Below are 26,757 nucleotides of genomic sequence, written 5' to 3' on the forward strand. Positions count from 1 at the left end.
CCTTCGGGTCGGCGGCCTTCTTTGGCTCGACGGCCTTCTTTGGTTCCGCGCATCTTGGCTCTACGGCCTTCTTTGGTTCGGCGCTTCTTGGCTCGACGGCCTTCTTTGGTTAGGCGCCCTTCGGCTCGACTGCCTTCTTCGGGTCGATGCCCTTAGGCTGTACGGCCTTCTTCGGTTCGACGTCCTTCAGGTCGATGATTTCTTTAGGTTCTCGAACCTTCTTTGGGATAACGTTACTTGGACCTGGGGTCTCTGAAGGCTTAATCTTTGTTTTCGGAGCCGAGCGGCGGGGCTGCTGAATGATGTTTTGGATCTTGGCTAAGGCCTTTAGGCGATGCCTCGACCAGAGCCTTCGGTAACAGAGTTATCGCTATTGGGTGGTAGTGTACTCACGATTAGCCCCGGTGGGATTTCGTCATCCGAGTCAGAGTAGTCCTCAACGGTGACGATCTCTAGATCAGAATCTTGCGTTTCTGGAAGATCTTGTTCATCCTTTAAGCTGTTGTCTGGTTCCGGCGCCTGTCGCTGCATTTCTTGCCTAGCAACCCGTCGAATCCGGATGGTTTTCTTCAAACGGAATTGGGCACAGGCTGGGCAGGTTTCTTCCTTGTGGTCTGGTGATAGGCACTTGTTGCATACTGTGTGTTTGTCAGTATGCGGGAACTTGGAGTGGCATTGTGGACACCTTTTGAACAGGCTCCTTTCCATCGACAGCAGGCCCACGTGGCATCGAAAAAACCCAATGGCCCGCGTCGACGACTGAGTCGAGATGGAAAGCTTGATTGAGTCAAGAAGTACAGAGCGAGAACAATACCGTCAAAGTCATTTTGGCGTCTAGAAAAGTTTAGTTTTGATTCCGAAGTTGGAGTATAGGAATAACATCCGAACCCAATGGCGGAAAAAAACAATCTGAGGATGGAGAAGATGCCCATGCGCACTGTAGTCCAGGGGAGGAGTCACCTATCTCGTGATACTTCAAAGACTCTTCCAGGACAACAAGGTGCAATCATCCGGACCTAACAATAGGCGGCGATCTATGCACAGATATGAATTCAGCAGTCCACATGCCTCGAACATAAGGAATATTTTATCATCAATGTCACATTATAATGATTGTCATTCACAAAATGCCATTGCAGCATGTGGTTCCACTGAACTGGTTAGCATGATTACATTACATAATGGCTGCCTCACACACAGACTAAGAGGGAAGTCCTATAGTACTTGTTTTTGGTCCTACAGTACTTGCTTTTCAGATTCTCCCACCTGTCACCACTGAGACGTTTGAAGTGGAGGTTTCTAGTTGTTCACAAAGCTAAGAAAGGAGTCCTGAATTTCACAAGAAATCGCGGACACTTGGCTAACCCAGATCTAAGTCAGTGGAGAAGTGTGGCTCACTGGTTAGAGAAGGCAGACCCTGAAGCAGAGGTGAGACCCGGGACCAGGGTTCAATTCCCGACGCGGCAGGGTCTTGAGCTCAAATGTCCATGGACTCAATAATTCTCGCTTCGGTGCCTGACCTAATCATGGGTTCACACTCTGCAACTCTGGGCATTAAGCTTGCTTAATCTCCACAGCGGCCCTCGGGAAGCCCTGTAGGGGCTATCTCACAGGGAAAAGCCAGGACGGGTTCCCAAGGGAAGCGCGGAGATACCCCTTCGGGGGTCGATTCTGGTGCTATATAAGAAACCTAATAATAATAATAATATTCTGCATGCACATTACAATATAGAGCAGAAAATTAACAATGAACCAAGGATTGCTCATCTGCACACTAGGCCTTACAATTGGCCTGCCAATCCAGTCGTAGGCGTAATCGAATGTGAATCCTTTCCTGTCAAACAGCTCCGTGAACAGTGTACGCAAATATTCATAATCTGGTTTCTCAAAGAAGTCTAACCGGCGGACGTATCTTAGGTATGTGGCCATCTCCTCTGTTAATGACAAGGGAAAGAACTGTTAACATACAACACATATAGAATTGTCCGATTAGAAAAAAATATATTTACAATAATTCTGAGAAAAAAGACAATGACAGCTCTCAAATTCAAAAAGTAATTTAAATATACATGGGTAACAAGTTATATCAGTCCAATCACACATTTCAACCAATCACAAACTTTTTTATTTTATAACTTACTGACCGCAGGTCAACACAGCAACTTGATGTTTATTATCAATGCTCTTCCGTTTATAATTATCACACTAACAATTTTCATAAAAAAGTTACCAAAGACAAAAATTACTATTTTGCCTAGAAGAACAAGCTTTTAAATTGCAAACCAACAGCTTTAACATGATCTTTATCGTCTCTTATCTTCGTAGAGGTTAAGCTAACTAAGGCATGGCAAATCCACCTACTAATACACCAGGGATAATTAAGAGATAAAAGATGGCACCAAAATATTCCTAAGTTTTTTTTTTATGGCAATACAGCATTTAATCCCAAATGTAACATAAAAAGTCCCCTGTTCCTAAACAGAACTACATAAAAGTTGCTATCAGGGAGGATCTGTGATAAGCCAATGCTACAGTCATTACCACCCACAGGTGTACAGCACTATAAATGTGCGCTAACAGGGCTTCAACATAACTTCAACAAATGTCTGCATGCAACTATCTTCACCACAAAGAACCATTACACCCACATATCTTAACAGTTGACAAAATACATCTTCAGAGAAAAAAACTTACTTTGAGGAGTCCACTCTCCAGGCCCCCTTCATGTATGCCCAAACAGTGCATCCCCTGAATTAATCAAATGAACCATTTTAACCCTAAGATACAGGATCTGAATAACTTTAAAGCACCAAGGTTGATTTTTCTTAGATGTACTAAGATCTGAAAGTACTTAGTGGGGTCATTAACACAGTAAGGTTTCTGCTTAGAAACAGCCATCTTTCATTTAACTAATACCAAGTACCTCTTTTTATATGAAGCAGTGAGTGCATTTTTTATATACCCATTTGTTTTTGAAATATCATTATCAATTATTTCTAAGCTGGAATAAGTCTTGCATATGTGAAAGATGCAATTTGCTAAATTTCTCTTAATCATATGTTTGGGAGTGGAAATATATAACCAAATATACATCTGTTAAGACCACAACAGTCTAATTTAGTTACTTGCCTAGGTTTTCTTGAACACTTGATAAAAGGGCATGCATATTAAATCCTTGCATTAAAAAACATGTAATAAAACAGTTATAGTCATCCTTAATACCAAAAATGTTATAAGAATAATATCACTTACTTTGCTTCGCCCTCAATCTGTATTATATGCATGGCAGTACAAGACTCGGTTTAAACACGCTTCATATTATATTTCCTCAAACTATTTCTGCGCTACCAGAAGATCTACATTTCAGACTTCATTAATCTCTCTTCACTAGGGACAGAATCACAACAGGCCTTTCTTCTTATGTACTCCAACAATTAAGTTTACATCAACTAATAGCATGTATAGTACTATGGAGATCTCAGCTATTCCTCCGCTACTCCCCCCAAAAATAAATTGCCCTGGGTCTTCACTGAATGTCACAGAAACTCATTAACCTCAATATACTGAAAATATGGTTTCCTAAAGTACACCAATGGCAGTCATATAATGGTTTCATTTCAATATCCTCACCGGAGCAATAGAGAAATCAATAACAGTCTCATTGTAGCACCCCTAAACAAACCGCACTAATAAGTCTTTGAATCTCTTCTGGTGAGCCATTTAAATCAAGTGCTAAGTATGTATCCCTATCCATTTGTCCCCCTATCATGGGTCACTCCGGCTCGACCACTACGCACTGTTTCTGCTGTTGATTACCAACAAAATTGCATTACAATATACAAAGAACCTCTAAAACAGAAATATTACACAAAACACTTGTCTTACACTCACTCATGTAACAACACTTTTGTAAGCTTCTACATCAGCTTTACTTTTGTTCAAATAAATTCACCATGCAACAATATTTATGTATACATAATTTGTTCAACAATCCAGAGTTATTCCAGTTTTTCGATGTGTGCCCAATGCATTTCGGGCAGAAGAGGCCCTTGGATCTACAAAAATGCATATAAATAAATGTTTTGATACTTTGTGAAAAATTGCACATATGCATGAACAACTTGTAACACAAACATGACAGCATCTGATTAATGCACAAGGATACGTGAGAAAAATCTTCCTTTTCATCAATTGTTTACAATCGAAATGTTCTCCGTGACAGCATGGTCATTAAAATAAAACTGTGAATCAAGTGATCATTCAAAAAAAATTAAATGAAACAAAAATAGTGACTGAGAATCATCAATATAACATTAGTGACCCCTCACCACTGACTGAGAAACTCACAAAATACCAATGGCTACTTACATAGGAGTGATGTTCCTTAACTCTGCTCGATTCTAAAAAAACCAAAAACAAAGAGCTTTGACATTACTAACCTTCTCCGCTCGCCACAAACCACTGATTTATATCTCCAAGCAACCCCACCTACCTTCAGAAAGTTTATATGACATAAAAAACACAGTGGAGAACTACACTTTTTCAGGGATTCTATCTGCACAAGGTTGAGTCAGTTTGTTTCTACGAGGAGTGTGTTTAAATACATGCCGGCAGAGACAAGTCGTCTGATTGAATTCTTCGCTTTTGGCAGTGTTTATAAAGATTTCTGGAGGACCTGGAATAAGCGAGTTAAAGGTGAGAAGGGACTGGGTTTTTAGGCGGTTTGACCGTGGTAGTCGAGTCGTCTCTCTAAACGTAGTGCATTTCTATTGAATATGTGTTCTTACAATGAATTCCGTTGAAACGCATGCCTTTACCACGCATGCGTAACAACGGAATGGGTTTTCTTCGCATAGCCTTTTCCTCCAATACTTCTGTGGTGACGTTGTACGTCGTTAAGAGGAAGCGGAAGTTTCTTTCCATTTCCTCATAAAGGACGCCGTTTGCCTGCACATCTCAACGTTTTTTGAGGTGAGTTTCTTTTTGGGGGGGTGGGGGAGGGGTCCCAAGCCCCCCTTTTTTGTTACCCTTTACCACACATGCCTTTACTACGTGCCTCGTAGTAATGGTATGCGCGGTAAAGGCTTTTGTGGTAACCACGCATGCGTTGTAATGCATGCGTGGTTAATGTTTCAGTGGAAACGGCCGCGTAGTAGTGGCCATTTCCCATTTCTATTATCTTGTGCGGATAGAATCCCCGAAAAAGTGGAGAGTTCGCCACAGCGTTTCTTTACGTCATAGAAGCTTTCTGAAGGTAGGTGTGGTTGCGTGGAACTATACATCAGTGGTTTATGGCGAGCAGTTTTGTGAGAGTTTCTCACTCAGTGGTGAGGGGTCACTAATGTTATATTAATGATTCTCAGAGTCACTATTTTTGTTTCATTTTAATCTTTTTGTTTGATCACTTGTTTCACAGTTTTATTTTACTGACCATGCTGTCATGGAGAACATTTCGGTTGTAAACAATTGGTAAAAAAGAAACATTTTCACATGTATCCTCTTGCATTAATCAGATGCGGTCATGTTTGTGTTATAAGTTGTTCATGCATATGTGCAATTTTTCAAGAAGTCTCAAAACATTTATTTATATGCATTTTTGTAGATCCGAGGCCCCAGAAGAAGGGCCTGTTCGGCACGAAATGCACTGGGCACACATCAAAAAACTGGAATAACTGATATGTTGAACAAATTATGTATACATAAATATTGGTGTATGGTGAATTTATTTGAAAAAGAGTAAAGCTGATGTAGAAGCTTTCAAAAGTGTTGTTTACATGAGTGAGTCTAAGACAAGTGTTTTGTGTAATATTTCTATTTTAAAGGTTCTTTGTATATTGTAATGCAATTTTTTTGGAAATCAACATCAGAAACAGTGCGTAGTGGTTGAGCCGGAGTGACTCGTGATAGGGTGGTATGTTACATGGCATGGTTTAGACAAACGTGCCACCACCGCAGCACGCTTGAATAATAGGTTTAGATTCAGTGTTTAAATTAGTAGAAAACAGGAGTGCTTCTCTGTTCGATTTACTTATCCATTTGTGCCATTTTTATGCCCAGATTTGAAGATCTGCCAATTTCACTACAAATGTCTTAGAAAAAGTAGCAATCAATGGTACAGTTGACAGGCACAGAAAATTCACAAGGATTGAATCTCTAAGCAAATCTTCGTTCTCCTTTCTTGTAAATGTAATCAAATAGTCACAGTTTTCAGCTTTTTTATGAAAGCAAAATTGCTAATAGACAATTCATTTGTACTTGCGTGTTCAAGGTATTTCCTAAAATCCTCCAGATGAAGCAAATAGATAGGAAAAGGCAACCTAGTGTGCTATCTGTTTTTCAAATACTGCTGAATGATCAGAGTTAAATGTCCGCAGAATAGTCAGCAACTACCAGTTACAGGACTATAAGGAGACTAACATTCAATCTATCTGAATAGTCTGTGAGGTCCCTTCTCAAAGTGACTGCAAGCTCTAAAGTATCGACCATTTTGTAGATACTGTCCTTTGCTCTCCATGCATAAAGGATAAAAAATGCAATCCTGGTGTCAAGAATAGTGTCTAACATACAATCAGTCACCATATGCAATATGTGGGGTTTCCCAAATTCAAATAATTTATTAAAAAACTTGAGTCATCAATATTGGAGGCATATATACTACATACAATAAATTAAAGTTCATCTACTTGGACTTGTGCAATTGCCACCATCCCTGCTGTGTCTGCCTCCTGCCCGAGTAATACTCAATATTTTTGTGTTTTTCAAATCTTGCTTTTTTCAGATGAGTAAAAGGATTTAGATTCCTCAAACGTTTGCTGCTGCTTGCGGTTACGGTTTCAACTTTTAACATTTCAGGTTATTAGCCACATGTTTGGGTTCTTTTGTGTACTATACAAAGTACAGCATGACAATAGCCATAGATGCAAGCAATATCTTTTTTTCTTTTCCTTCTCCTTCCACTTGTCTGTCCCCTCCAATCTCCATAGTGCTTTCGTACTGCCACCCTTTTTTTTCTCCAGCTATCCTAACCACTCCTGCTCTACCATCTATTTCCCAGGCACACCCCTACAATAGCTTCCTGTGTTAAGAGTCTGCAAACCCTTGAGGCTCCTGGTTTTTAGCTTTATTCCTATTTCCTTGTAACACGCAGTATCCCTCAAGAATTATCAGTAAGATAGATTAGGTCTTTCCAGTGATCTGTTTTCAGACCCACATAAAGAGCTTACCAAAATTTGTGCAGACAATTACACTGCAGACTCTTAATTTACATTTGCTCTCCCCTTCTGTTGCTTTCTTTCTGACTTTCTCCATCCTCAGCATCATCTCTTTGGCGATTCTCCCATTTAACAAACAGTAATTTCGCTCTTATATGTTACTTTCAGTCTGGCAGGTTCCAGTAGTCTCTGCTTGGAACGACCCAGCGACAGATGGTACTTTTCTGCACTGTCCTTCCTTTCTATGTTCCCACGTATTCCACAAAGAGTTGCTCATCCACACGGAACTCTTTTGTGTGGTCAAGGTAGAATGATCACACTCTTTTTGGGTCCAGTCGGTGGAGACGCTCTTCTTCCTTAGAGGGATGCATAGCAGCAAAGAAGGTGGGCAAAGTGATGGATTAGCCCAGATGTAATGGGGTCACAACCTTTGGCAAAAAGGATGCCCTGGTGCAAAGCACCATCTTGTCCGGAAAGGACATAAGATAAGGAGGCAAGCTGGATAATGCCTGTAACTCACTCACCCTCCGGGCAGATGTAATCGCCACTAAGAAGGCTGTCTTGATGGTCAACAGCCCGAGGGGATAATTTGCAATGACTCAAAGCGAGCACACATCAGGTAAGTGAGGACCAAATTAAGGTCCCACTGCGGCATGACAAAGGGCATGGGTGGAAACAAGTGAGCCAGACCTTTTAGAAATCTATTTACAATAGGAGACTTGACAAGAGAGGGCTGGTCTGGCAGCTGCAAAAAAGCAGACGGATCAGAAAGGTAACCATTGAGAGCTACCAAAGCAGAGCCCTGCTGGGCAAGGGTTAGAATGAATAAAAGGACAGTTGAAAGAGAAGCAGAAAGAGGGTCAATGGACCTTTCTGTACAGTATAATACAAATTGCAGCCAATAGCAGTCATATACTGTCTTAGTGGAGGGCCGCCTGGCCGCCAGAATAATGTTACAGACTTTGGGAGGAAAAGGTGAGCCAGCCCTTTCAGAAATCTATTTACAATAAGAGTTTGAATGAGAGAGGGCTGGTCTGGCAGTTGCAAAAAAGAAGACAGATCAGAAAAGGTAACCCTTGATAGCTACCAAGGCAGAGCCCTGTGGGCAAGGGTTAGAATGAATAAAAGGACAGTAGAAAGAGAAGCAGAAAGAGGGTCAATGGACCTTTCAGTACAGTATAATACAAATTTCTGCAAACAGCAGGCGTATACCGTCTTAGAGGAGGGCCGCCTGGCCGCCAGAATAACGTTACAGACTTCGGGAGGAAGGTCAAAGGCCATCAACTGTCGCCGCTCAATCTCCACGCATGGAGGCGTAGAGTAGACCGGTTCGGGTGGAGCATCCTCCCCTGCTGCTGCTACAAAAGATCCTCCCAAAGGGACAGCCTGATCGGAGGATCAACACTCATTCTCAGAAGCTCTAGATACCAGACTCTCCTTGCAGAGTCCGGAGCCACAAGAATGACTTCGGCCCGGAAACTCCTGATCTTCAGAACCCTGGGTAGGAGTGGTATGGGAAGAAAGGCGTACAACAGGCCGGAGCTCCGCTCACGATGAAAGGCGTCGCCAAGTGACAGCCGCATTGGAAACTCCAGTGTGCAGTATTGCTGATACTGCGCATTCACTTCAGAGGCGAACAAATATAACCAAGTTTCTCCCCACTCCTGACAGAGACCTTGCGCCACCTCCGAATGGAGACACTCTCATAATCTACTAGGCATCGACGGCTGAGTTAGTCAGCCCTGGCGTTCAGAGAAACTGGCAGGTGTTGAACCACCAGGGTTACGTCCTCCTGTTCCATCCATGTCCATAGACACAGGGCTTCTCAACAAAGGGTCCACGACTCCACACCAGCCTGCTTGTTGCAGTATCACATGGCGGTGGTGTTGTCCGTGAACACCTGCACTATCTGCCCCTTGACAGAGGGAAGAAATACATTCAATGCCAACCGAATCGCTTGGAGCTCCAAGAAATTGATGTGGAGCTCTGACTCTGCCGGAGACCAGTATCCCCTGATTTCCGCCTCTCCCTTATGGCTGCCCAATCCCAGAAGCGACGCATCTGTCACGACTGAGATCTAGTTGGGGAAGGGAGAGGGGTCTGCCTTTGATCTAATTGCAGTTAGTCAACCACCACAGCAGATCTTTTGCAGTTCCTTCTGTGATCTGAACCCTGTCCGTAGATTTCTCCAATGCTGTGTCCATTGGAACTTCAAGTCCCACTGCAGAGCCCGCATACGCCATTTTGCATGTCCGATGTTATGGATCTCCAGTGGGGGAAGAGGATGATTAATACTCCCACCAACTAGAGTAGTGTGATCCCGCAGAACCAGCTTAGGAGTGTTTGGAGGTTGCGGCTGCTGGGGCAGTGTGGTAGACAACTTCTGGCACCCATTCAGAGATCGGAAAGCACCACGTCCACAACCACGTATGGCTTGGGCAGTCTGTGCGTGACAGTGTCTGGGGTAGGGCTGATGCAGCTGGAAACCCCTTCCATTGCCAAAAAAGGGGCAAAAGGAAGACTGCCCACAAGGAGTGGAGGAAAGGCCTAAGGATCTGGCTGTAGCACGAGATTCCCTGAATCTGACCAGGGCAGAGACTTCCTATTCCCCAAAAAGGCAGGTTCCATCGAAGGGCATGTTCATCAAATTAGCTTAGACATCACTCGAGAAGCCAGTGGTACGAAGCCAGGCGTCGCGTCTCAGGGCCACGGTCGTTGAAATCGATCGAAGCTGGCAGATGGCGGCGTGCAATTGTCTTATTCACAGGAGATCTGTGCTAGGTTTGGACCAAGTTCTTAGAAGAACATCTGTAAGTGCCTAAATAAAGGGCAACAGAGGTTCGGAAGTGGCAGCCCAAGGTTTAAGCACCTCAGGCAGGAGATTAGTCCTGACTTGCAGGGAGGTCAGCTCCAGTCTGGGGACTTCAGCTTCCCTCTTTACCACCATTGCATAGTACGCTCCCTGCTCTGTATCCACCATACGAGGTGAGAGCATGACAGTATCTGGGGAAGTATCCAGACCACTGGCCTCCCCAAGTTGCCCATACCAGTCCAAATTCGCCTAGGAGACATCCTAATTATGAAGAAGGTCCCCAGTCCCCCTCCCATTCCTTTCCTGACCCTAGCATGTCTTGAAAAGGCTCAGGCAACAACACAGAACCTCTGGGCTCTGTCGATGTTGGAATCTGCGTCGAACGACACCTTTCCGGGTCCGTGTTGCCAGGGATGAGGGGGGGGGCTTGCACCACCGATGGGCATAGTCGACGTCTCAGGCACCGACTTAGTGTTCAACACCGGGGAAGATCACATTGGCACGACCGGCATCGAACCAGATCTGGATCCCTGAGGCCTCATCGGCGTCAAACCCAATGGGGGCCCCTTCGAACCCCAGCTGTGTCATTCTGCTCAAATACGCGGTGCATGGCCTCGTAAAATTCTTCTGAGCAGGAGTCGCTCTGGCTCCTGAAAAGGGAGGAGAGGTGCGAAGTCGACTGGCTCCGGCTTCACGGAACCGTGCCTAGAGCATCAGTGCTCCTCACCTCTTGACGACGGATGCCAGTTGGGGTGAAGATGAAATCCACTTGGATTACTTCCTGTGCCTCTTCAAATGGGAGGAAGAGAACTTAGGGCTCCGGGAGCAGTTCTGCGACCTCCTTTTTGAACGGAAGTGTGACCTCCTCAGATTCTCGCTCAATGATGCCGACTGCCGGGTCGCGAGTAACTTCATTGCACGCTCCGTCAAGGTCTACGAAGCCATCACCCGATAGTCCGAACACGACTTTGTATAGTCGTCGCGCTCGAGACACCAAAGATATCCGTGGTGGTGATTGAGAACAGTTCCACAGGGATTTTGGGTAGGAAAACATTGAGGGAGGTCCATACAAACCATACCTTCCTGGACTACCCCGGGTGTCTAGTTTACAGAAATGTGTGGGTTTGGTAGGCTTCCCTAGATGGCGCCGAGCCCGGGCCAAAAACCCAGATGCCACTCTTGCAAAACCAGGTTGTTTTGTGATAGGCAATTTTGATGTTTCCACAATATGTTTTGGGACCTTCCCTGCCGTGGACACTTGGCCCATCCACATAAGCGAGGTACCATTTTTATCAGGAGACTTTGGACAATGCGGGGCGGGTGGAAGTTTGTGAGGAAAATTTGTTTTTAAAATCCTTAATTTTTTTAAATTTTTTTTTTACAAGGTTTGAGATATGCAAGGGATTCGGAGTATCTGGGTAACAGAAACTGGTGACAGCCACACAAGTCACCCCATTCTGGATTCCCCGGTTTGTCTAGTTTTATAAAATGTATAGGTTTGCTGGGTTTACCTGGGTCCTGCAAGAGCCAGGGTTCAAAATCCACAGCTAGGCACTTCGCAAAAAAGGGCCTCTTTTCACGGTAAAAATGTGGTGTCCACGTTGCGATTTGGCATGTTTCCTGGCAAGAGTATAAGGCCTACCCACACAAGTGAGGTACTATTTTTATCAGGAGACTTAGGGGAACACAGAATTGTAGAAAAACGGTTATTGACTTTCTATGCATTTCTGCCTTCCAAATGTAAGAATGTGTAGAAAAGAAGTAACTGACATTTTTCCTATAATTCACTTGGTAGAATGGGTACACACAATTCTGGAGATGTGCAACTAACTACTGCTCCTAAACTCCATATGTTATTCCCATTTCGGAAATGCATAGGTGTCCTGGATACTTATTTTTCCATTCTTTATATTTTACCAAATGAATTGCTATATACCCGGTACACAATGAAAAACCATTGCAAGGCACAGCTCAGTTACTGGCTCTGGGTTCCTTGGGGAACCTACATGTCCTATAGATCCCCACAACTAAAAGGGTCCAGCGGATACAACGGTATATTGCTTTAAAAAATCTGCCATACTTAGAAGTTACAGGTGAAAACGTTGACACAAATAGCTGATTTTTTCTAAGCATTTTCAATATTTCTCACTTTCAACTGTTAGTTTCTATGAAGCAAAACCTTGAAGGATGTACACAAATTACCCCTTGCTGAATTCAAACTTGTCTACTTTTCAGAAATATATAGCTTTCCGGGATCCCATATTGCTTTCACACCAATTTTTAACCAATAACTGGAAGGAGGTTGAAAGAACAAAAAGCAGCAAAAATAGGCTATGTCCCAGTAAAATGCCCAAACTGTAGAAACCATTTGCAGGGGAAAAAACCAGACTTTCTTCAGCAGCACTTTACCCACATTTTCCACCCCAATACAATATTTAGCTGTATTTTGGTTAATTTCTGGGTTCCCTTCAAGCAAATCCACAACCTCTTGGTACCTTTAAAAGTCCCATGATGCGGGCGTGGCCAAGATGGCGGCGTGAACGGACACGTCGTTCTCCTGCTCCTGCCGGCGGCCGTAGCAAAACACCGGCTTCAGCCACGTTCGGGTCCGTAGACCCCAGCTAGCGGTCGGCCTGGACTGCGGGGACAGCTTGGCCATCAGCGGGGCAGAGTGGCGGCTCCGATCGGCGGATCCCGGCGAGATTGAGAGCGTGAACGGCGGAGCGCCCCTCCCCCACTGAGCGGTGCAATTAGGCCTGGCGCTTCTCGGCAGGCAGCAACCCGCGAAACAGATTACCGAGGGATCAGAGGTATCGGCGAGCATTACACTACCTCCGAAGAGGTGAGCAGCCTGGCTGGAGCTCCCGGGGCGGCCTGTGGAACAGGGCAGCATCGGCACGAACACAGGACTGCAGGGTTAACCGGACGCAGCGCCATCTTAAAGGGCATCCTGGCGGAGTGAAGCGGCGAGTGCGGTTGAGGGCTCTGCCGAGGTGCCGGAGCCCTTCCATGCGCAAGTACAGAGACGACGAGCCTGAGCCCATTGCAGCGATCCCCAGGTAAGAATAGGCCCACGAGCAGTGCTGTGGTGGGGAGCCTGAACGCAGCCTTTGGCGGGGTAATCCAGGAGGAGGCCGAGATAGACGAGGAACGACTGGCGGTGAGGCTCAGGGGAGCTGGAGGTGGGACGGGCCCCCAGAGGGGAGCGCAGGAGCCCGGGGCAACGTGAGTGGAGTGAAAGAACCCAGGCGGCAGGAGCTTGTGGTGGGAATTGGGCTTGCGGAGCTGCATGTATGAGGCCCTCCCGACAGATGGTGAGCAAAAGGCAAATGGACAGATAAGGGTGCAGACGACCCACAACTGAGGTAGCATACCTAGGTGGTGTCGGCCGAGAGGGCCGGAGTGTGGCCCATCACGGTGACTTCAAGTGGAGCCCGGCGGGGAGTGTGGGCCGCCTAGGGACCCAGTGCTAGCAGAGACGACCCACGGCAAGGTCCAGGGGGGCAAAGGCAGAGACCAGTGGCCCTGTGAGGTGCTCAACAGGCTGATGAGGCGACGGTGAGACGGAGGCACGGGGTGATCGAGGCTGGGGCCCTGAACCTGGACAGCAGCGCACCATTAGTGGGGCTCTGGGAAACACTCAGGAAGAAGCTCAGACTTGCTTAACCTCATCGTGAACGGGAATGGTCCTAGGGACTGGACGTTATTCCCCGGAGGCGGCAAGAGACACTGGTTCATTCCCAGGGAGCCCTGCAAGACCTGGCAATAGAGGCGCGGCCTGCTCTACAACGAGGGGAGGACCTCTGCGGTGAGTGAGGGACGGCATCTGAGTTCGACTCGCTGTCCTGCTGTTGTCGGGCGGTGGCGGAGGGGACACGCCGCCTGGTATTACACATTGTTGATTCACGGACAGTAGCGTACATGCCAGTGACAGCTGAGTGACACTGCCACGGTGAGGGGGCGACCGCCCGGACGTTCTGAGCAGAGTTAGTGGCTTTGGAAAGGGAGGGACTGGTGAGGGTCCTTCGGAGTGCAACGGCTACACCATGTCGGCCTCGAGAATACGCAAAGACAAATCTGTCAAGGACCTATTGGCTAAGGCACAGGCGTTTCAACCACAGAAAGACATGGCCCCAACCAGCACCTGCCCAGCTGCGGAGCCTGCGGATGGCTTGGAACCCATCACTTAAGCCTTTTTGGAGTCCCTGTTCACTTTTCTGAGGGAAGACATCCACACCTTCAAAAAGGAATTTTCTGAGGAACTCAAGAAAGGTTCGTAGGGACGTGGATGGTATAGGGGAGCGCGTTGCTGAGCTGGAGACCAAGAATGATGGGCGGGACACTGAAGTCGAGGCACTGCAGCAGGAGATATTGCGGCTACATGATCAACAGGTGGATCTGCAAACACACTTAGAGGACTTGAAGAATCGTTCCCGTCCCCACAACGTGCAGATACGGGGGGTATGGCTGACGGACGTGACCAAGGATCTATTTAAATTTACGAGGGAACTCTTCAATCACATTCTGGGACGTCCGATAGAGAGACCTCGTACTGGATAGAGCTCATAGGGTGGGTCCACCCCGCCCAAAGTCTGCCACCCCGCCCGATACACTAGTCTGCGTGCAGGACTATCGCACAAAAGAGGACATCCTCCAGAAAGCCCGACAGCTGCACCCCCTGTCCTTTCAGAATCATTCACCGGTCTTATTCCAAGACCTATCAGCACTTGCGTTATAGAAACTCCGGACCTTCAAACCGGTCACGGCGTACCTCCAACAGCATAACATTTCATACAGCTGGGGCCACCCTTTTCTCATTGTGTTCAGGCTCGACAACAAACTTTACCAGCTGCGCTCACTGAAGGAAGGAAGCATGCCGCGCATTAGGTATAGACCCACCGGTGGTGGAGGAGGAGGAGACTAGTCGCCCTGGGGGGATGAACCCTTCCGGGCCCCAGTGGCGCCAGCAGGGAAGACGACGACGCGTGAAGAAACCTCTGGCAGCTGAAATCAAAGACGGTCAGCAGTCGGTTCGAAGCTGACTTCGCCCCATCCTAGCTGACTTTTATGTCCCTACCCTTTGCGGCTGCTGACCGCTTGACATTCCAACTGGGGCGCTGGCGGGAGGGGGGAGTGTTCAGATTTGACTGTCCTACCCCCATGCTGTTACATTCCCGATCACCTCTGGAGATGATGGACTTCATGCTTTCGGAACTTGGATTTCTGGTTGAAGGGGGTTGGTTTTTGGGTCTGGGATGGGGTTAGGGGGGAGGTACGTTCCACGTCCATCGGGTTAGTTGGGGGATCCTAGCTGTGCGACTCTTGGACCTTCTGGTGCAGCTGGCGCCCTTGGGTTTTCGACTGCACTGCATTCTTGCAAGGCTCCTGCCCCTAGGCCTTCCCATAGGGTTGATGTTATCTGGGGCCTGTGCTTTTACGTCCTTGTTAGTACCTACTATGCCGACCACCACGCTTAGGATCGTGACCCTGAATGTGAGGGGTCTTAATAACCCGGTAAAGCGCAGAGCGGTCCTGTCATGCTTAGAAAATATGCAGGTGGATATTTGCCTCCTACAAGAAACTCACCTCTTAGCAAGGGACTGCCTGCGCCTGCGATACCCGAGATTCCCCACACAATTTTTTTCCTCTAGTTCCACTAAAACAGCGGGGGTGGTGATTTTGGTAGCACAGCGGTTCCGGGGGGAGGTTTTACAGAGAGAAGCAGAGGTCAAAGGGAGGCTACTGGTCTATCGTTTTGCTATTAACGGCCTGACTTTTACCATTGGTACTATCTACACTACTAACGAAGGCCAGGAAATATTCTTACACGAGGCCCTTGTGAAGGCTACAGACACGACAGACACATAATCGTGGGGGGGGGGGGGGATCTGAACCTGGTTTTTGATAATCACAACCCCCTCACCAGACAGGCGCTATTACTAAAGAGGGGATCGCCCCCATTAGAGACTTTAGCCTCTGTGATCTTTGGTGTCACCTACATCCACAGGAGCGAGAATATTCTGATTATTCCAACGCACACAAGACATATGCGAGATTTGACCATTTTTTAGCATCAGTTCATGCACTCACGTCTGGGGTTGAAATTGGGGCAGCTTCCCTGTCGGACCACTCGCCGGTCATTGCTACCCTCGCGCTCCCACCCAGAACTCTACCTTCTAGGGTGTGGCGCCTACTAGACCCGCTCCTCCATCGGGTAGATGTGGTTAAACGCATACAGCATTCCATTACGGAGTATCTCATACATAACGCCAATTCAAACACCACCCTGGCAACGCAATGGGCAGCATTAAAAGCGGTAGTGCGGGGGGAGTTCATTGCTATTGCGGTGGCGGATAATGCTGAGCGCAGGCGTAAGAGGGAAGAACTGACGCAACAAACTAAGGAACTAGAGAGGATACATCAGAGGACAGGCGCCTCGAGAGTATGGAAACAGCTTAAGGCCGCACGCAGTCAGCTAGCAGCGCTCGATCAAGATAGGGCAGAATTTGCTGCGCTACGCTTAAAACATTCTTACTATACGGGAGGGGATAGGTGCAGACGCCTTTTAGCCCATCGGCTGAGAGCGGCTCGTCAGAAACAGGGGGTCCGTGAAATCCATAGAGCAGATGGTTCGCGCGTTACGGAGGACAATGCGATAGCCGAGGCATTCCAAGACTTTTATGCCACCCTCAACGCGGATGGGACTGCCTTTTTAGACTGTCACTTTGCCAGTCCTCACCGAGACCCAAGCCGACCACCTCGATAGGGATAAATGCACGGAGGAGGTCATTGCGGCCATCTCCCATCAGACCGGCTAAGGCACCAGGGTCAGATGGCTTTTCTGCCATTTACTATGAGACATTGTGCAACCCTGGCTCCCTTGCTCACTAGGTTGTTTAACTCTTTCGCCGACCCAGGGGCAATTCCGAGCGACCTCCTAGAGGCGTCAATTGCAGTCATCCCCATACCCGGGAAAGATAAAACTAAGTGTGGAGCATACCGCCCAATATCTCTCCTCCATATTGACTTTAATTTATAGACCAGTTTACTGGCGGCGCGCCTTAGCCCACTCATGTCGGGGAAAATAGACCCTGATCAGGCGGGATTTATTCCCGAACGCCAGACATCAGACAACAACAAAAGAGTTCTCCACCTTGTCTAGAAGGCCACGCGGGTCCCATGAGAATACATGATGCTCACAATTGACGCTGAGAAAGCGTTCCACCGCGTTCATTGGCCGTATTTAATACAGGTGCTAGAACGCACGGGATGGGAGAGAAACTCCGTACATATATTCTCAATTGTCATAAATATCCCACAGCGGTGGTTCGAGTGAATGGGCATACATCAACTCGCTTTCACATTGAAAGAGGCACGAGGCAGGGGTGCCCTCTGTCGCCCCTCCTCTTTGCCCTCTATATGGAACTGCTGGCTGCGAGAGTGAGGGAGAACCCTGCCTGCCATTACTGGAATAAAGTTCAGCGGGTATGTTCACACGATCTGCCTGTTCGCGGACGATGTATTGATCTCTCTTACCAACCCGAGGACTGCATTGCCAGCCTGTATGGCAGACTTGGACGCTTTGGCACATGTGGCAGGCTTCAAGGTGAATACGGACAAATCGGTTGCCCTCGATCTCTCACTGTCGGAATCTACAAGGGAGCACCTGCAGAATTTGCTTGCTCTCCAATGGGCAACGACTACGACACCATATTTGGGGATCCAATTGGCCTCTTCACTCCCTGAGGTGGTCAACACCAACTATACCCTCCTGAGTAAGAGGATCCGCCGGGAACTTGGCAGATGGAAACATTATCCTATTTCATGGCTTGGTAGAATCGGGGCGGTCAAAATGACCATTTTACCCCAGATACTTTATCTCTTCCGGGCCGTCCCTCTTCGGCCACCAGAGGCCCAATTTATCTGGAATGGGTGGAAGCCGCAGATGCAACGGGGGGCTGTCGGTGCTTGCTCCAGAGGAGGGTGGGCTTGGAATACCAGATCTCCACCTTTATTTTCAAGCCGCTCAGCTGTGGTATTTTGTAGAGTGGAGCCGGTGGGAGTCAGAGAAATATTGGCTCTTTCAAGATCAGGCGGTGGCAGCGCTACCTTTACAGGGCATTCCATTTCTTCATAAATCCCATAGACCCCCTAATCCGCAAGCCTCGTATATAAAGCGGGTTCCCTTGGAGTTGTGGGATGCTACTAACCTCAAACACGAGCTCACATCCTTTCCATCCCCACTAACTCCACTACTGAATAACCCGGAGTTCACTCCTGGCATGAACGCAACGGCCTTTGCACAATGGGGGCCTCCCGGATGCCTAGTCCTCTACCATGTCTACAGTGCTGAAGGGGTCCTCCCCTTTCCCCAGTTGAGGCAGACATATGGGCTCCCAGAGAGAGACAGACTCCAATACTTACAAGTAAGGCATTGGGTGCTCCAACCCAATGTACGCTCCAATGCAAATAGGCTTGTGTTCCCTTATGAGAGGTGGTTAATCACACGCACATCTGACAAGAAACTCATTTCTGACTTGTATAAGATGCTACAAGGGCGCCTTACGCACACCTATAATCCTAGCAAAGCGAGATTGGAGAAGGAGATCGGTAGAGTCCTTAGCCAGAAGGAGTGGGATAACATTACAGGGCCTGGCATTCCGCATACCATATGGGACTCACCAAAACCCTCAAGAAGGTAGCCACATACTGGTATTACACCCCAGAGCATTTACATGTGATGGACAAAACACAAGAGGCACACTGCTGGCGGGGTGTGGCCAAGTGGGCACCCTAGTACACTTATTATGGGAGTGTGAGCATGTCTGGGCGTACTGGACTCAGGTCTTAGATGAAGTGGATAAGCATTTTGAGATAGAGTTCCCGTGCTTCCCGGCGTATGTTCTGCTTGGCCTCCCCAACCCTTTGATGTACCCGCTGCGGTCCCATAGAGGCATACAGATAGTTTTAGCGCTGGGGTCTGCGACACAGAATATACTCATACATTGGCCTACCTCCAATGCCCCGACATTCACAGGCTGGTTATATCGTCTGTGGCACGTCCTAGGAATGGTAAAGCTGACGCTCACCCTGGCGGGGGAGGGATCCAAGTACAACGAACTGTGGCAACCCTTTCTGTCGCTACTGGTTACGGAATTCAGAGAAATTACCTGCCCCAGATAACTGAGGCTGCTGCGCCTCACCGGACGACCTGAAGGGGAAAGAATTACAGATACTCCTAGAAGTATTAGACAATGGACGTGGAACATGGGAAGAGGGGAGGGGGTCTGTTGGGAGGGGAGGTGTTTTGGGGACTGTTTTCTTAGTTGGATAAGTAATTGGATGTGACACTATTTGCTGATGTACCAACTATCGAGTTTCATTCTTGGGAATCGCTGACTGTGAATGCCTACATCGAAGCTTTAATGAATGATAACTGACTATATGCTAATATGTGCCTGTGTTGCGCCTTTAAAACCACAATAAAGAAATGTAAACTTAAAAACCCCATGGTGTTGGAAGAAAAGTACGCACATTTGGCATGGGTACCTTATGTGGACAAAAAGTTACGGTGGCCTAATCATGAACTACCCCAAATAGCTAAAAAAAAGGCTTGGCACAGGGAGGGGGAGGGGGACGTGGGGAATGACTAGCAGCGAAAGGATTAACTCAACAGCCCCTGATGATAAATATTTGTGATTTCTGCCAACTGGAATCAACGGGTCAATTTGAAAACATGGATGAGAAGTACTAACATGGGACAACTGTTTAATCCGTGGTTGTTGCTTCGCTTGCATCATGTCCATATATCATTTCTTTAGGGAACAACAGGGACTTTGAAATTTTTGGAACATTTCAAAATTATATTTAAGTGTTAGGTGCTATTTAGATAAAAGGACAACCCAGATGATGAATTCTATTTTATTCATCAGTTGACAATGTAAATAACAAGCATTTACAATGCAATGGTTTTGCCTTTGTTAAAGTTAGAGCGATTGGCATTGCTCTTGACATTATTTTTATTTATGTTTTTTTTGTTACATAAATAAATGGCATTGTCATTTACAATGCCACTAGCTTTATCTCTTGCAAATGACACACACCAACACCCACAGAGAGCCCCCCCAACACACACAAACCCCCCCCCACACACACACCCACACAGAGCCCCCCCACACACAGCCACACAAAGCCCCCCACACACACCCACACAGAGCCCCCCCACACACACACCCACACAGAGCCCCCCACACACTGCGAGCCCCACCCCACACACTGTGGGCTCGCTGCGAGCCCCCCCGCAGGCAACAGAGGCACGAAAACAGGGTCACAAGCAAGCAACAGGGTCACAAGCAAGCAACAGGGTCCCAAGCAAGCAACAGGGTCACAAGCAGGCAACAGAGGCACGAAAACAGGGTCCCAAGCAGGCAACAGAGGCACGAAAACAGGGTCCCAAGCAGGCAACAGTGGCACGAAAAGAGGGTCCCAAGCAGGCAACAGAGGCACGAAAACAGGGTCACAAGCAAGCAACAGGGTCACAAGCAAGCAACAGGGTCCCAAGCAAGCAACAGTGGCACGTAAAGAGGGCCACAAGCAGGCAACAGAGGCACGAAAACAGGGTCCCAAGCAGGCAACAGCGGCACGAAAACAGGGTCCCAAGCAGGCAACAGCGGCACGAAAACAGGGTCCCAAGCAGGCAACAGAGGCACGAAAACAGGGTCCCAAGCAGGCAACAGAGGCACGTAAAGAGGGCCACAAGCAGGCAACAGAGGCACGTAAACAGGGTCACAAGCAGGCAACAGAGGCACGAAAACAGGGTCACAAGCAGGCAACAGAGGCACAAAAACAGGGTCACAAGCAGGCAACAGAGGCACGAAAACAGGGTCACAAGCAGGCAACAGAGGCACGAAAACAGGGTCACAAGCAAGCAACAGGGTCACAAGCAAGCAACAGGGTCACAAGCAAGCAACAGGGTCACAAGCAGGCAACAGAGGTACGTAAAGAGGGCCACAAGCAGGCAACAAAGGCACGAAAACAGGGTCCCAAGCAGGCAACAGTGGGACGAAAACAGGGTCCCAAGCAGGCAACAGAGGCACAAGCAGGCAACAGAGGCACAAGCAGGCAACAGAGGCACGAACACAGGGTCACAAGCAGGCAACAGAGGCACGAAAACAGGGTCCCAAGCAGGCAACAGAGGCACATATGGAGGAATTACGATGCCTGCTTAATTAAAAGAGTTTACAATCTAAAATGAGAGCGTGCAATATTGGGAGTACTTCAGGACGTTTGACAGTGCGGGGACACCCGAACTGGTATTAACGTGTATATGGCGTTCACTGCCCCCGGCGAGGCGCGGGGCTACTTTTATATATTTTTTTAAATACGCGCGTCATGTTTTGACTGTGAATGCCATACAAGCAACTAGAGCATTTTCCTTCGTCGAGATGAGCGCTAAATAAAGCTCGTTTAAAGCTTGCTGTGTGGCAAGGGTAACACATTTCCACTTTAAAGACAAGGAAAGTATAAGCTTTGGCCGCGTTTGGGGGGTCTGTGTGAGTGTGTTTTGGTGATAGTAGGAGCAGAAATTGCTGATTGGTCTGTATGTTCATTTACATAGGCGACTGCAGGAAGAAAGTGTTCTGTAAACAACATTGTGTTAGTGCAGTGTCTTTGCCTGCATACATCAGTGTATACAACTTGGTATACTTATATACATATATGTGTATATAAATATATAGCTGCGTGAATGCACTTGTGTATGCATCTCTGTAAGAATATTTGCATATGTGTGCAAATCTGTATGTAGCTGTGTGTGTACATATATGTCTCTGCAACTTTGTATCTGTATGTATGTACAAATGTATGTATCCATGCACACAATTGTGCGTAGCTATAATTTAGCTCTACATGCGTGTATCTGCGTTTCTTAAAGTGTGCGATTGCCTGTGTGTATCTTTTTGTGTGCATGTGGGCTTCAGTTTGCAGTTTGAATTGTTGCATTGCTCTATCTGGGTGTTGTGTGTACCAGTGGAGCGGACGTCATTTTGAAGTAGTGCTTCTCCGTGTGCGTGTTTGTGCTGCTCCGGTGTTTTAGTGTGGGTGTGTGGCGGTGGAGAGTGTGGGCAGATGTGGAACACGGCTAACTTCCGCGTGCTTCACCAGGTGGCAGCGCCCCAGCGCCCACCGCGCTCACCCTAAACACATAGATGGACACAGATCGCGAATCAAGATGCCTGCCTGCTGGTATTATATCACAGCCGATAGTTGGATGTTACGAATGATACAGCTCGCATTCGGTTGTTTAATTCATGTTGCATTACTTTGCTCAGAGCATCGCAAAAAAAAAAAAAAACATAAATCAGTTTCTGGTTCTTGTTTTGTCTACGTGCAATTTGTCATGTTGAATTAGAGGGCTGCTTCTGATCGTCGGGCCTCTTAATTCGCGGGTTTCGGTTTAACAAGTCGCTCGGGCTGGCTGTTGGAAGTTTACACCAAGGGCTGCACCTCACAAAGCCATGGGGCACAGGGGGCGCGCGCAGGGAAGGGCAGGGCTGTGGTCGCTGCACTGGGAGGTGCGGAGGCCATGTGATTGCCAGGCGTTGCTCTAGGATGTGCCCTGCTGTCAGTCCGGGGTGTGCACTGGAAGCTCTCCTATAGGCGCTGCAAGCCCTGGAACGTGCCGTCAGATGTGCACTGTCAGGCCATGGGAGTGCACTGGAAGTTCTTATAGGCACTAGTAGCGCAGGTATGAGCACTGGCGGGCCTGTGCTGGGCGCTGGCTGGTCTGGGATGTGCAGTGAGTGGTGTGCACGCTTGGCCCAGTGCTGTGCATTTGAATCACTTCACTAGAAGGTCTGGGGTGTGCCCGATCTGCCCAGGAACGTGCACTGAAAGACTTTATCGGCGCGGACAGTCCTGGGATATGAAGTGCCAGTCCTGTGATGGGCAGCCTGTGGTGTGCCCATCACCAAAGCCCTGTTATTGGCGCTGACATTCTTTGCATGTGCATGGCAGTCCTGAGACATGCGCTGGCACCCCTATAATGTGCACTCAGGTTCTCTGCCAACCCTGAAAAGTGTAGTGGTGGCACCCCTCAGCTGTACTACGGCAGCCCTGGTTATGCACGATGTGCACGGCGCTTGCTTAGTACTGGAGGATTCGGCGTGCTGGGTGCCGCGGCGCTCCTGGCGTGCCCTCGGTGCCCTGCCATGCCCCGGTGACTGCACTGCAATAAGAGTTGCTATCTCAGTCTCGCTGCTGCTGCAGAGAGCAGCTTTGGAGACCCGGAGATCCATTTCTCCATCCGAGTGAGCAGGCTGCAGCTCGCAGAGCACGCGGCGTTTAAAGATGCATCAAGGCCACCGGGGCCACGAAGAGCTGCCTGATGGGAAAGGCTGGCTCCTCGTCTGCAAATGAAACCGCCATTCTATAGGCGGACTGCAGTTAATTAATTAATATTCAGTCCAATTATATCTGCGTCGCGGTGCTTTTGTTTTGTGCCTGTCTAGTGCGGGACAGAAAGGAAACCCGGGCAGTTCTGAAAAGGGTCTTCATGCCCTGTCAGATAGTGTGAGGGAAAAAGTGGTGAATGGGCAGAAAAGGGGCAACAGGGCTTCTGTAAAAAGGCCATTGAATGCAAACAATTGGGGGCGTGCAGAGCGGATGGCCCCCCTGGTCTACAGGACCCACTCGGGGGGGGAACCACCGACCTCAGGGCTATCCAGGGGGAGGGAAGGCCCAAGGACCCAGCGCCGCCTCAGTCACGCGGGCGGGGGCTTCGTTTGCAGCCTGCTGGACCCGACCGCTAAAGGATTCCAGCGGGAGGGGCTGGAGCGCTCTCGCAGCGCGGAGCTGCAGGCAGGCAGAGAGACACAGAGCGGTGCGAGTCAGCGGGAAGGGGCGGCTCGCACCGCGGGGGATATCAACAATACCTTGGCACTTGCAGGCAGGCTGGCAACCCCAAAACCAAGGGGGGAAACAAACGTTGCGGGCCCCGAGCCCGATGATAGTCTCGGTGGCGGCTTTTCTCCGGGGACAGATGCGACACGGGGCAGGAGAGACGTAGAAGTGCCGGCAATGCCGGACCAGACACGGGGGCGTTCCCGGCGTCGCGTGACGTCGGCAAAAGCCAAAGAATGTCGGGAACGCCCCCGTGTCTGGTCCGGCATTGACAGACAGGCCCCTCGTCCAATGGCAAGGCTCCGTTTACGGAGCCAGCCAATCAAGGACGAGGGCCGAACAAAAGCCACACTACAGTTCTCAACAGGATTTCGCCTGCGCGGAAAAGCTGCGCAGAGCGCAGCTTCCGCTAGGCAAAACCTAAAAATGGTAACCGTCTTGTTGCCTTACTTGCACCCCTTAAACAGACCTTAATGGTACAGAATGAAGATGCTATGTAGAACTGCTTTTTCTTACCTGGAAAATTCTCACAAAGAACTTCAACAGGAGTATTCCTTTTTGTATCACCTATCTTCTGATACCGTTCTTTCAACGTGTCAGCCTGTTGGGCACAAAAGAATACACTTCTTCACAATCAGTGGAAGGTAACATTAGTTGTAAACAAGCCATTTCAAAGCAACACTAAATTCAATGCATAAACAATTTAAAAAAATACAAAGTTCAGGTTGGTGACTCAGTTGTGAATACCAGCAAATGTCTGAAGTGGGGAATGTTGTGGGAATCTGAACTCCATTGATGCAGGCCTTCACATGTAGCTTATAACATTATCATACAACTCCTAAAAGATTAATTGAGTTCCGCTGGCAATTTTTGAAAGGTACTAGTTTTTTTGTGGTAGCACTACATTTGAGATGGCAAGTATATTTAATTAGATTCATTAAAAAATTAGGGTGGAGGGAAGGGCATCATCCTAGCACTTATTTAGAGCTCTGACTTACAATTTAGCTTGGTGTTTGGGCTACATTGTCATTTCTTTTTTTGTTTTTTTGTTTTATATAGCGCACACTAGACCCGAGACATCGGGTATCAGAGCGCTTTACATGAACACCAGTTTTGTTACATGAGGACACATTCATTTTTGTTAGGCATGAGGAGATTAAGTGATTTGCCCAGAATAACAGGATGTGGAGCATCATTGCTTTTAGGTCGACCGCTGTAGCATTAAGGCTAAATCCTCTCCACAAGTTAACTATAAAACATTTTAAGGGACTTAGGCTGAACCTTGAAATGGAAGTCCAGAACTTTAAACATCAATTTGCAATGTTGAACCATATCTCTGACCCTTTGCCAGCCACAAATGAACAGTAAATTATTAAGGTAACAACCTCCCCCTACTCCTTAAGTCAGGCGCATCAGACTTGCATATGTGTTAGTGGAGAAAGCTGCAACTGCTGTGCTCACCAGGAAGAGAAAAACTAATAAAGAGCTAGCAATTGACAGATATAATTTGCTGCTTACTAAGGACAGAGGCATGCTATCACTTCAGTGCATGCAAATAAAACATTCCCTGGAGACACTAGTATTTAGAAAGTGTGCAAAGAATCTGCAGTTTTTTTGTGTTTCTTTTTTTTAAGAGACAGATTGGTTTATGAATAATAAGGGCCACTGCAAAGTACCACGCAGTGACTTGGGTGCCTCAGTTTTCAATGCTCTGCATCAAGTGCCTTTTACATCAGAAACAACCACTTAAGTAGCAATAAATGATCTCGCATGATGCAGGTAGTGCTTTACAAAACAATACGTCAGCTTAATTTTTTGGAATCTAAGCTCCTGTATGAAAGCGTGAAAAAAAGTTAACGTAGAGAACTGAAAAAGAGCTTACTCATTAACCCAGAAGAGGAGGGTGTTTCTCATTCTACATTGTGCTGATGGGGAAGGTGCTAAACCCATCATACCCAATTACATTTTTGGTCTTTAAGAGTGTAATAAGTAGTAGGTAATTATAGAAAAAAAGGGTTTGAGACGTATCTATACAAAGATGGCTAGGATTCAACTCTAAAAACAAGAGCTGGATTTGATGAAACAGTCAAAATATAAAACGGTTCTTGACGCTTTTGAGGTTATCAATTTTTTCTTACTTATTGAGAGGTTTCAGTTTGTCTAGGTTGACGCAACTTTGGTACAACATATTACAGCTTCAAGACCCAACCTAAGCATAACCAACAAATGTACAGAATTCAGCATACACAGTGTGACCATTATCCTTTAATATGGCACATTCCTTTCTATCTGAATACAAACTTCAATTGCAAACACTACAGTGCATGCAGAAACTTTGCCACAGATGCAAAAGACAGAATGTAGCCAGGATTACAATTCATTATTGGAACGAAATACCCTTCACGCAAAATAGGTACCTTCAATCCTTGCCAAGGAAGGCTGCCTCTGAGAAAATACATGAACATATGGCCCAGCGCCTCCAGGTCATCCCGCCGACTTTGTTCTGAAAGATAAAGAGGAATAATTATTCATGATAAATGTATAGCACAGACCTGCGATTAGGCTGCTAACACATCTACAAGAAGAAAAGCATGAGGATTCACAGCACACAAACAAAACCGAATGAAGATTATTGGAACATAGGGAGAAACAGCAGTAAAGGTACATGACTAAGGTGTATGACAGGAAATTCAAAGTTTAATCCATGATGGTTTAGGGCTCTTCCTAAATTGAGCTATAGTAGTAGCCAGTTTTATATGTAAGCAGCCAATGCTTTTCAGGTCTTGCCTCTGACACTGCATGCGTTGTTTGCTGTAAGATATTGGTTACTTTGAA

The 26,757-nt window shown here is 47.4% G+C and overlaps 1 protein-coding gene across 9 annotated transcripts in view; it reads right to left on the bottom strand.

The window, feature by feature from the left end:
• Positions 1-26,757, bottom strand: part of CSNK1G1 (casein kinase 1 gamma 1) — a 766,422-nt gene that overhangs the window by 156,559 nt on the left and 583,106 nt on the right. For all 9 annotated transcript variants that reach the window (XM_086959211.1, XM_086959214.1, XM_086959215.1 and 6 more), the window contains 3 exons: positions 26,340-26,425; positions 24,439-24,523; positions 1,786-1,934 (listed from right to left, as the gene is read on the bottom strand). In XM_086959211.1, coding sequence (XP_086815337.1) covers positions 1,786-1,934; positions 24,439-24,523; positions 26,340-26,425 — 320 coding nt within the window. The remainder of the gene's footprint in view (positions 1-1,785; positions 1,935-24,438; positions 24,524-26,339; positions 26,426-26,757) is intronic.

This window comes from Lissotriton vulgaris, chromosome 2_2 (genome assembly GCF_964263255.1).
Source record: "Lissotriton vulgaris chromosome 2_2, aLisVul1.2, whole genome shotgun sequence".
Taxonomy (NCBI): domain Eukaryota; kingdom Metazoa; phylum Chordata; class Amphibia; order Caudata; family Salamandridae; genus Lissotriton; species Lissotriton vulgaris.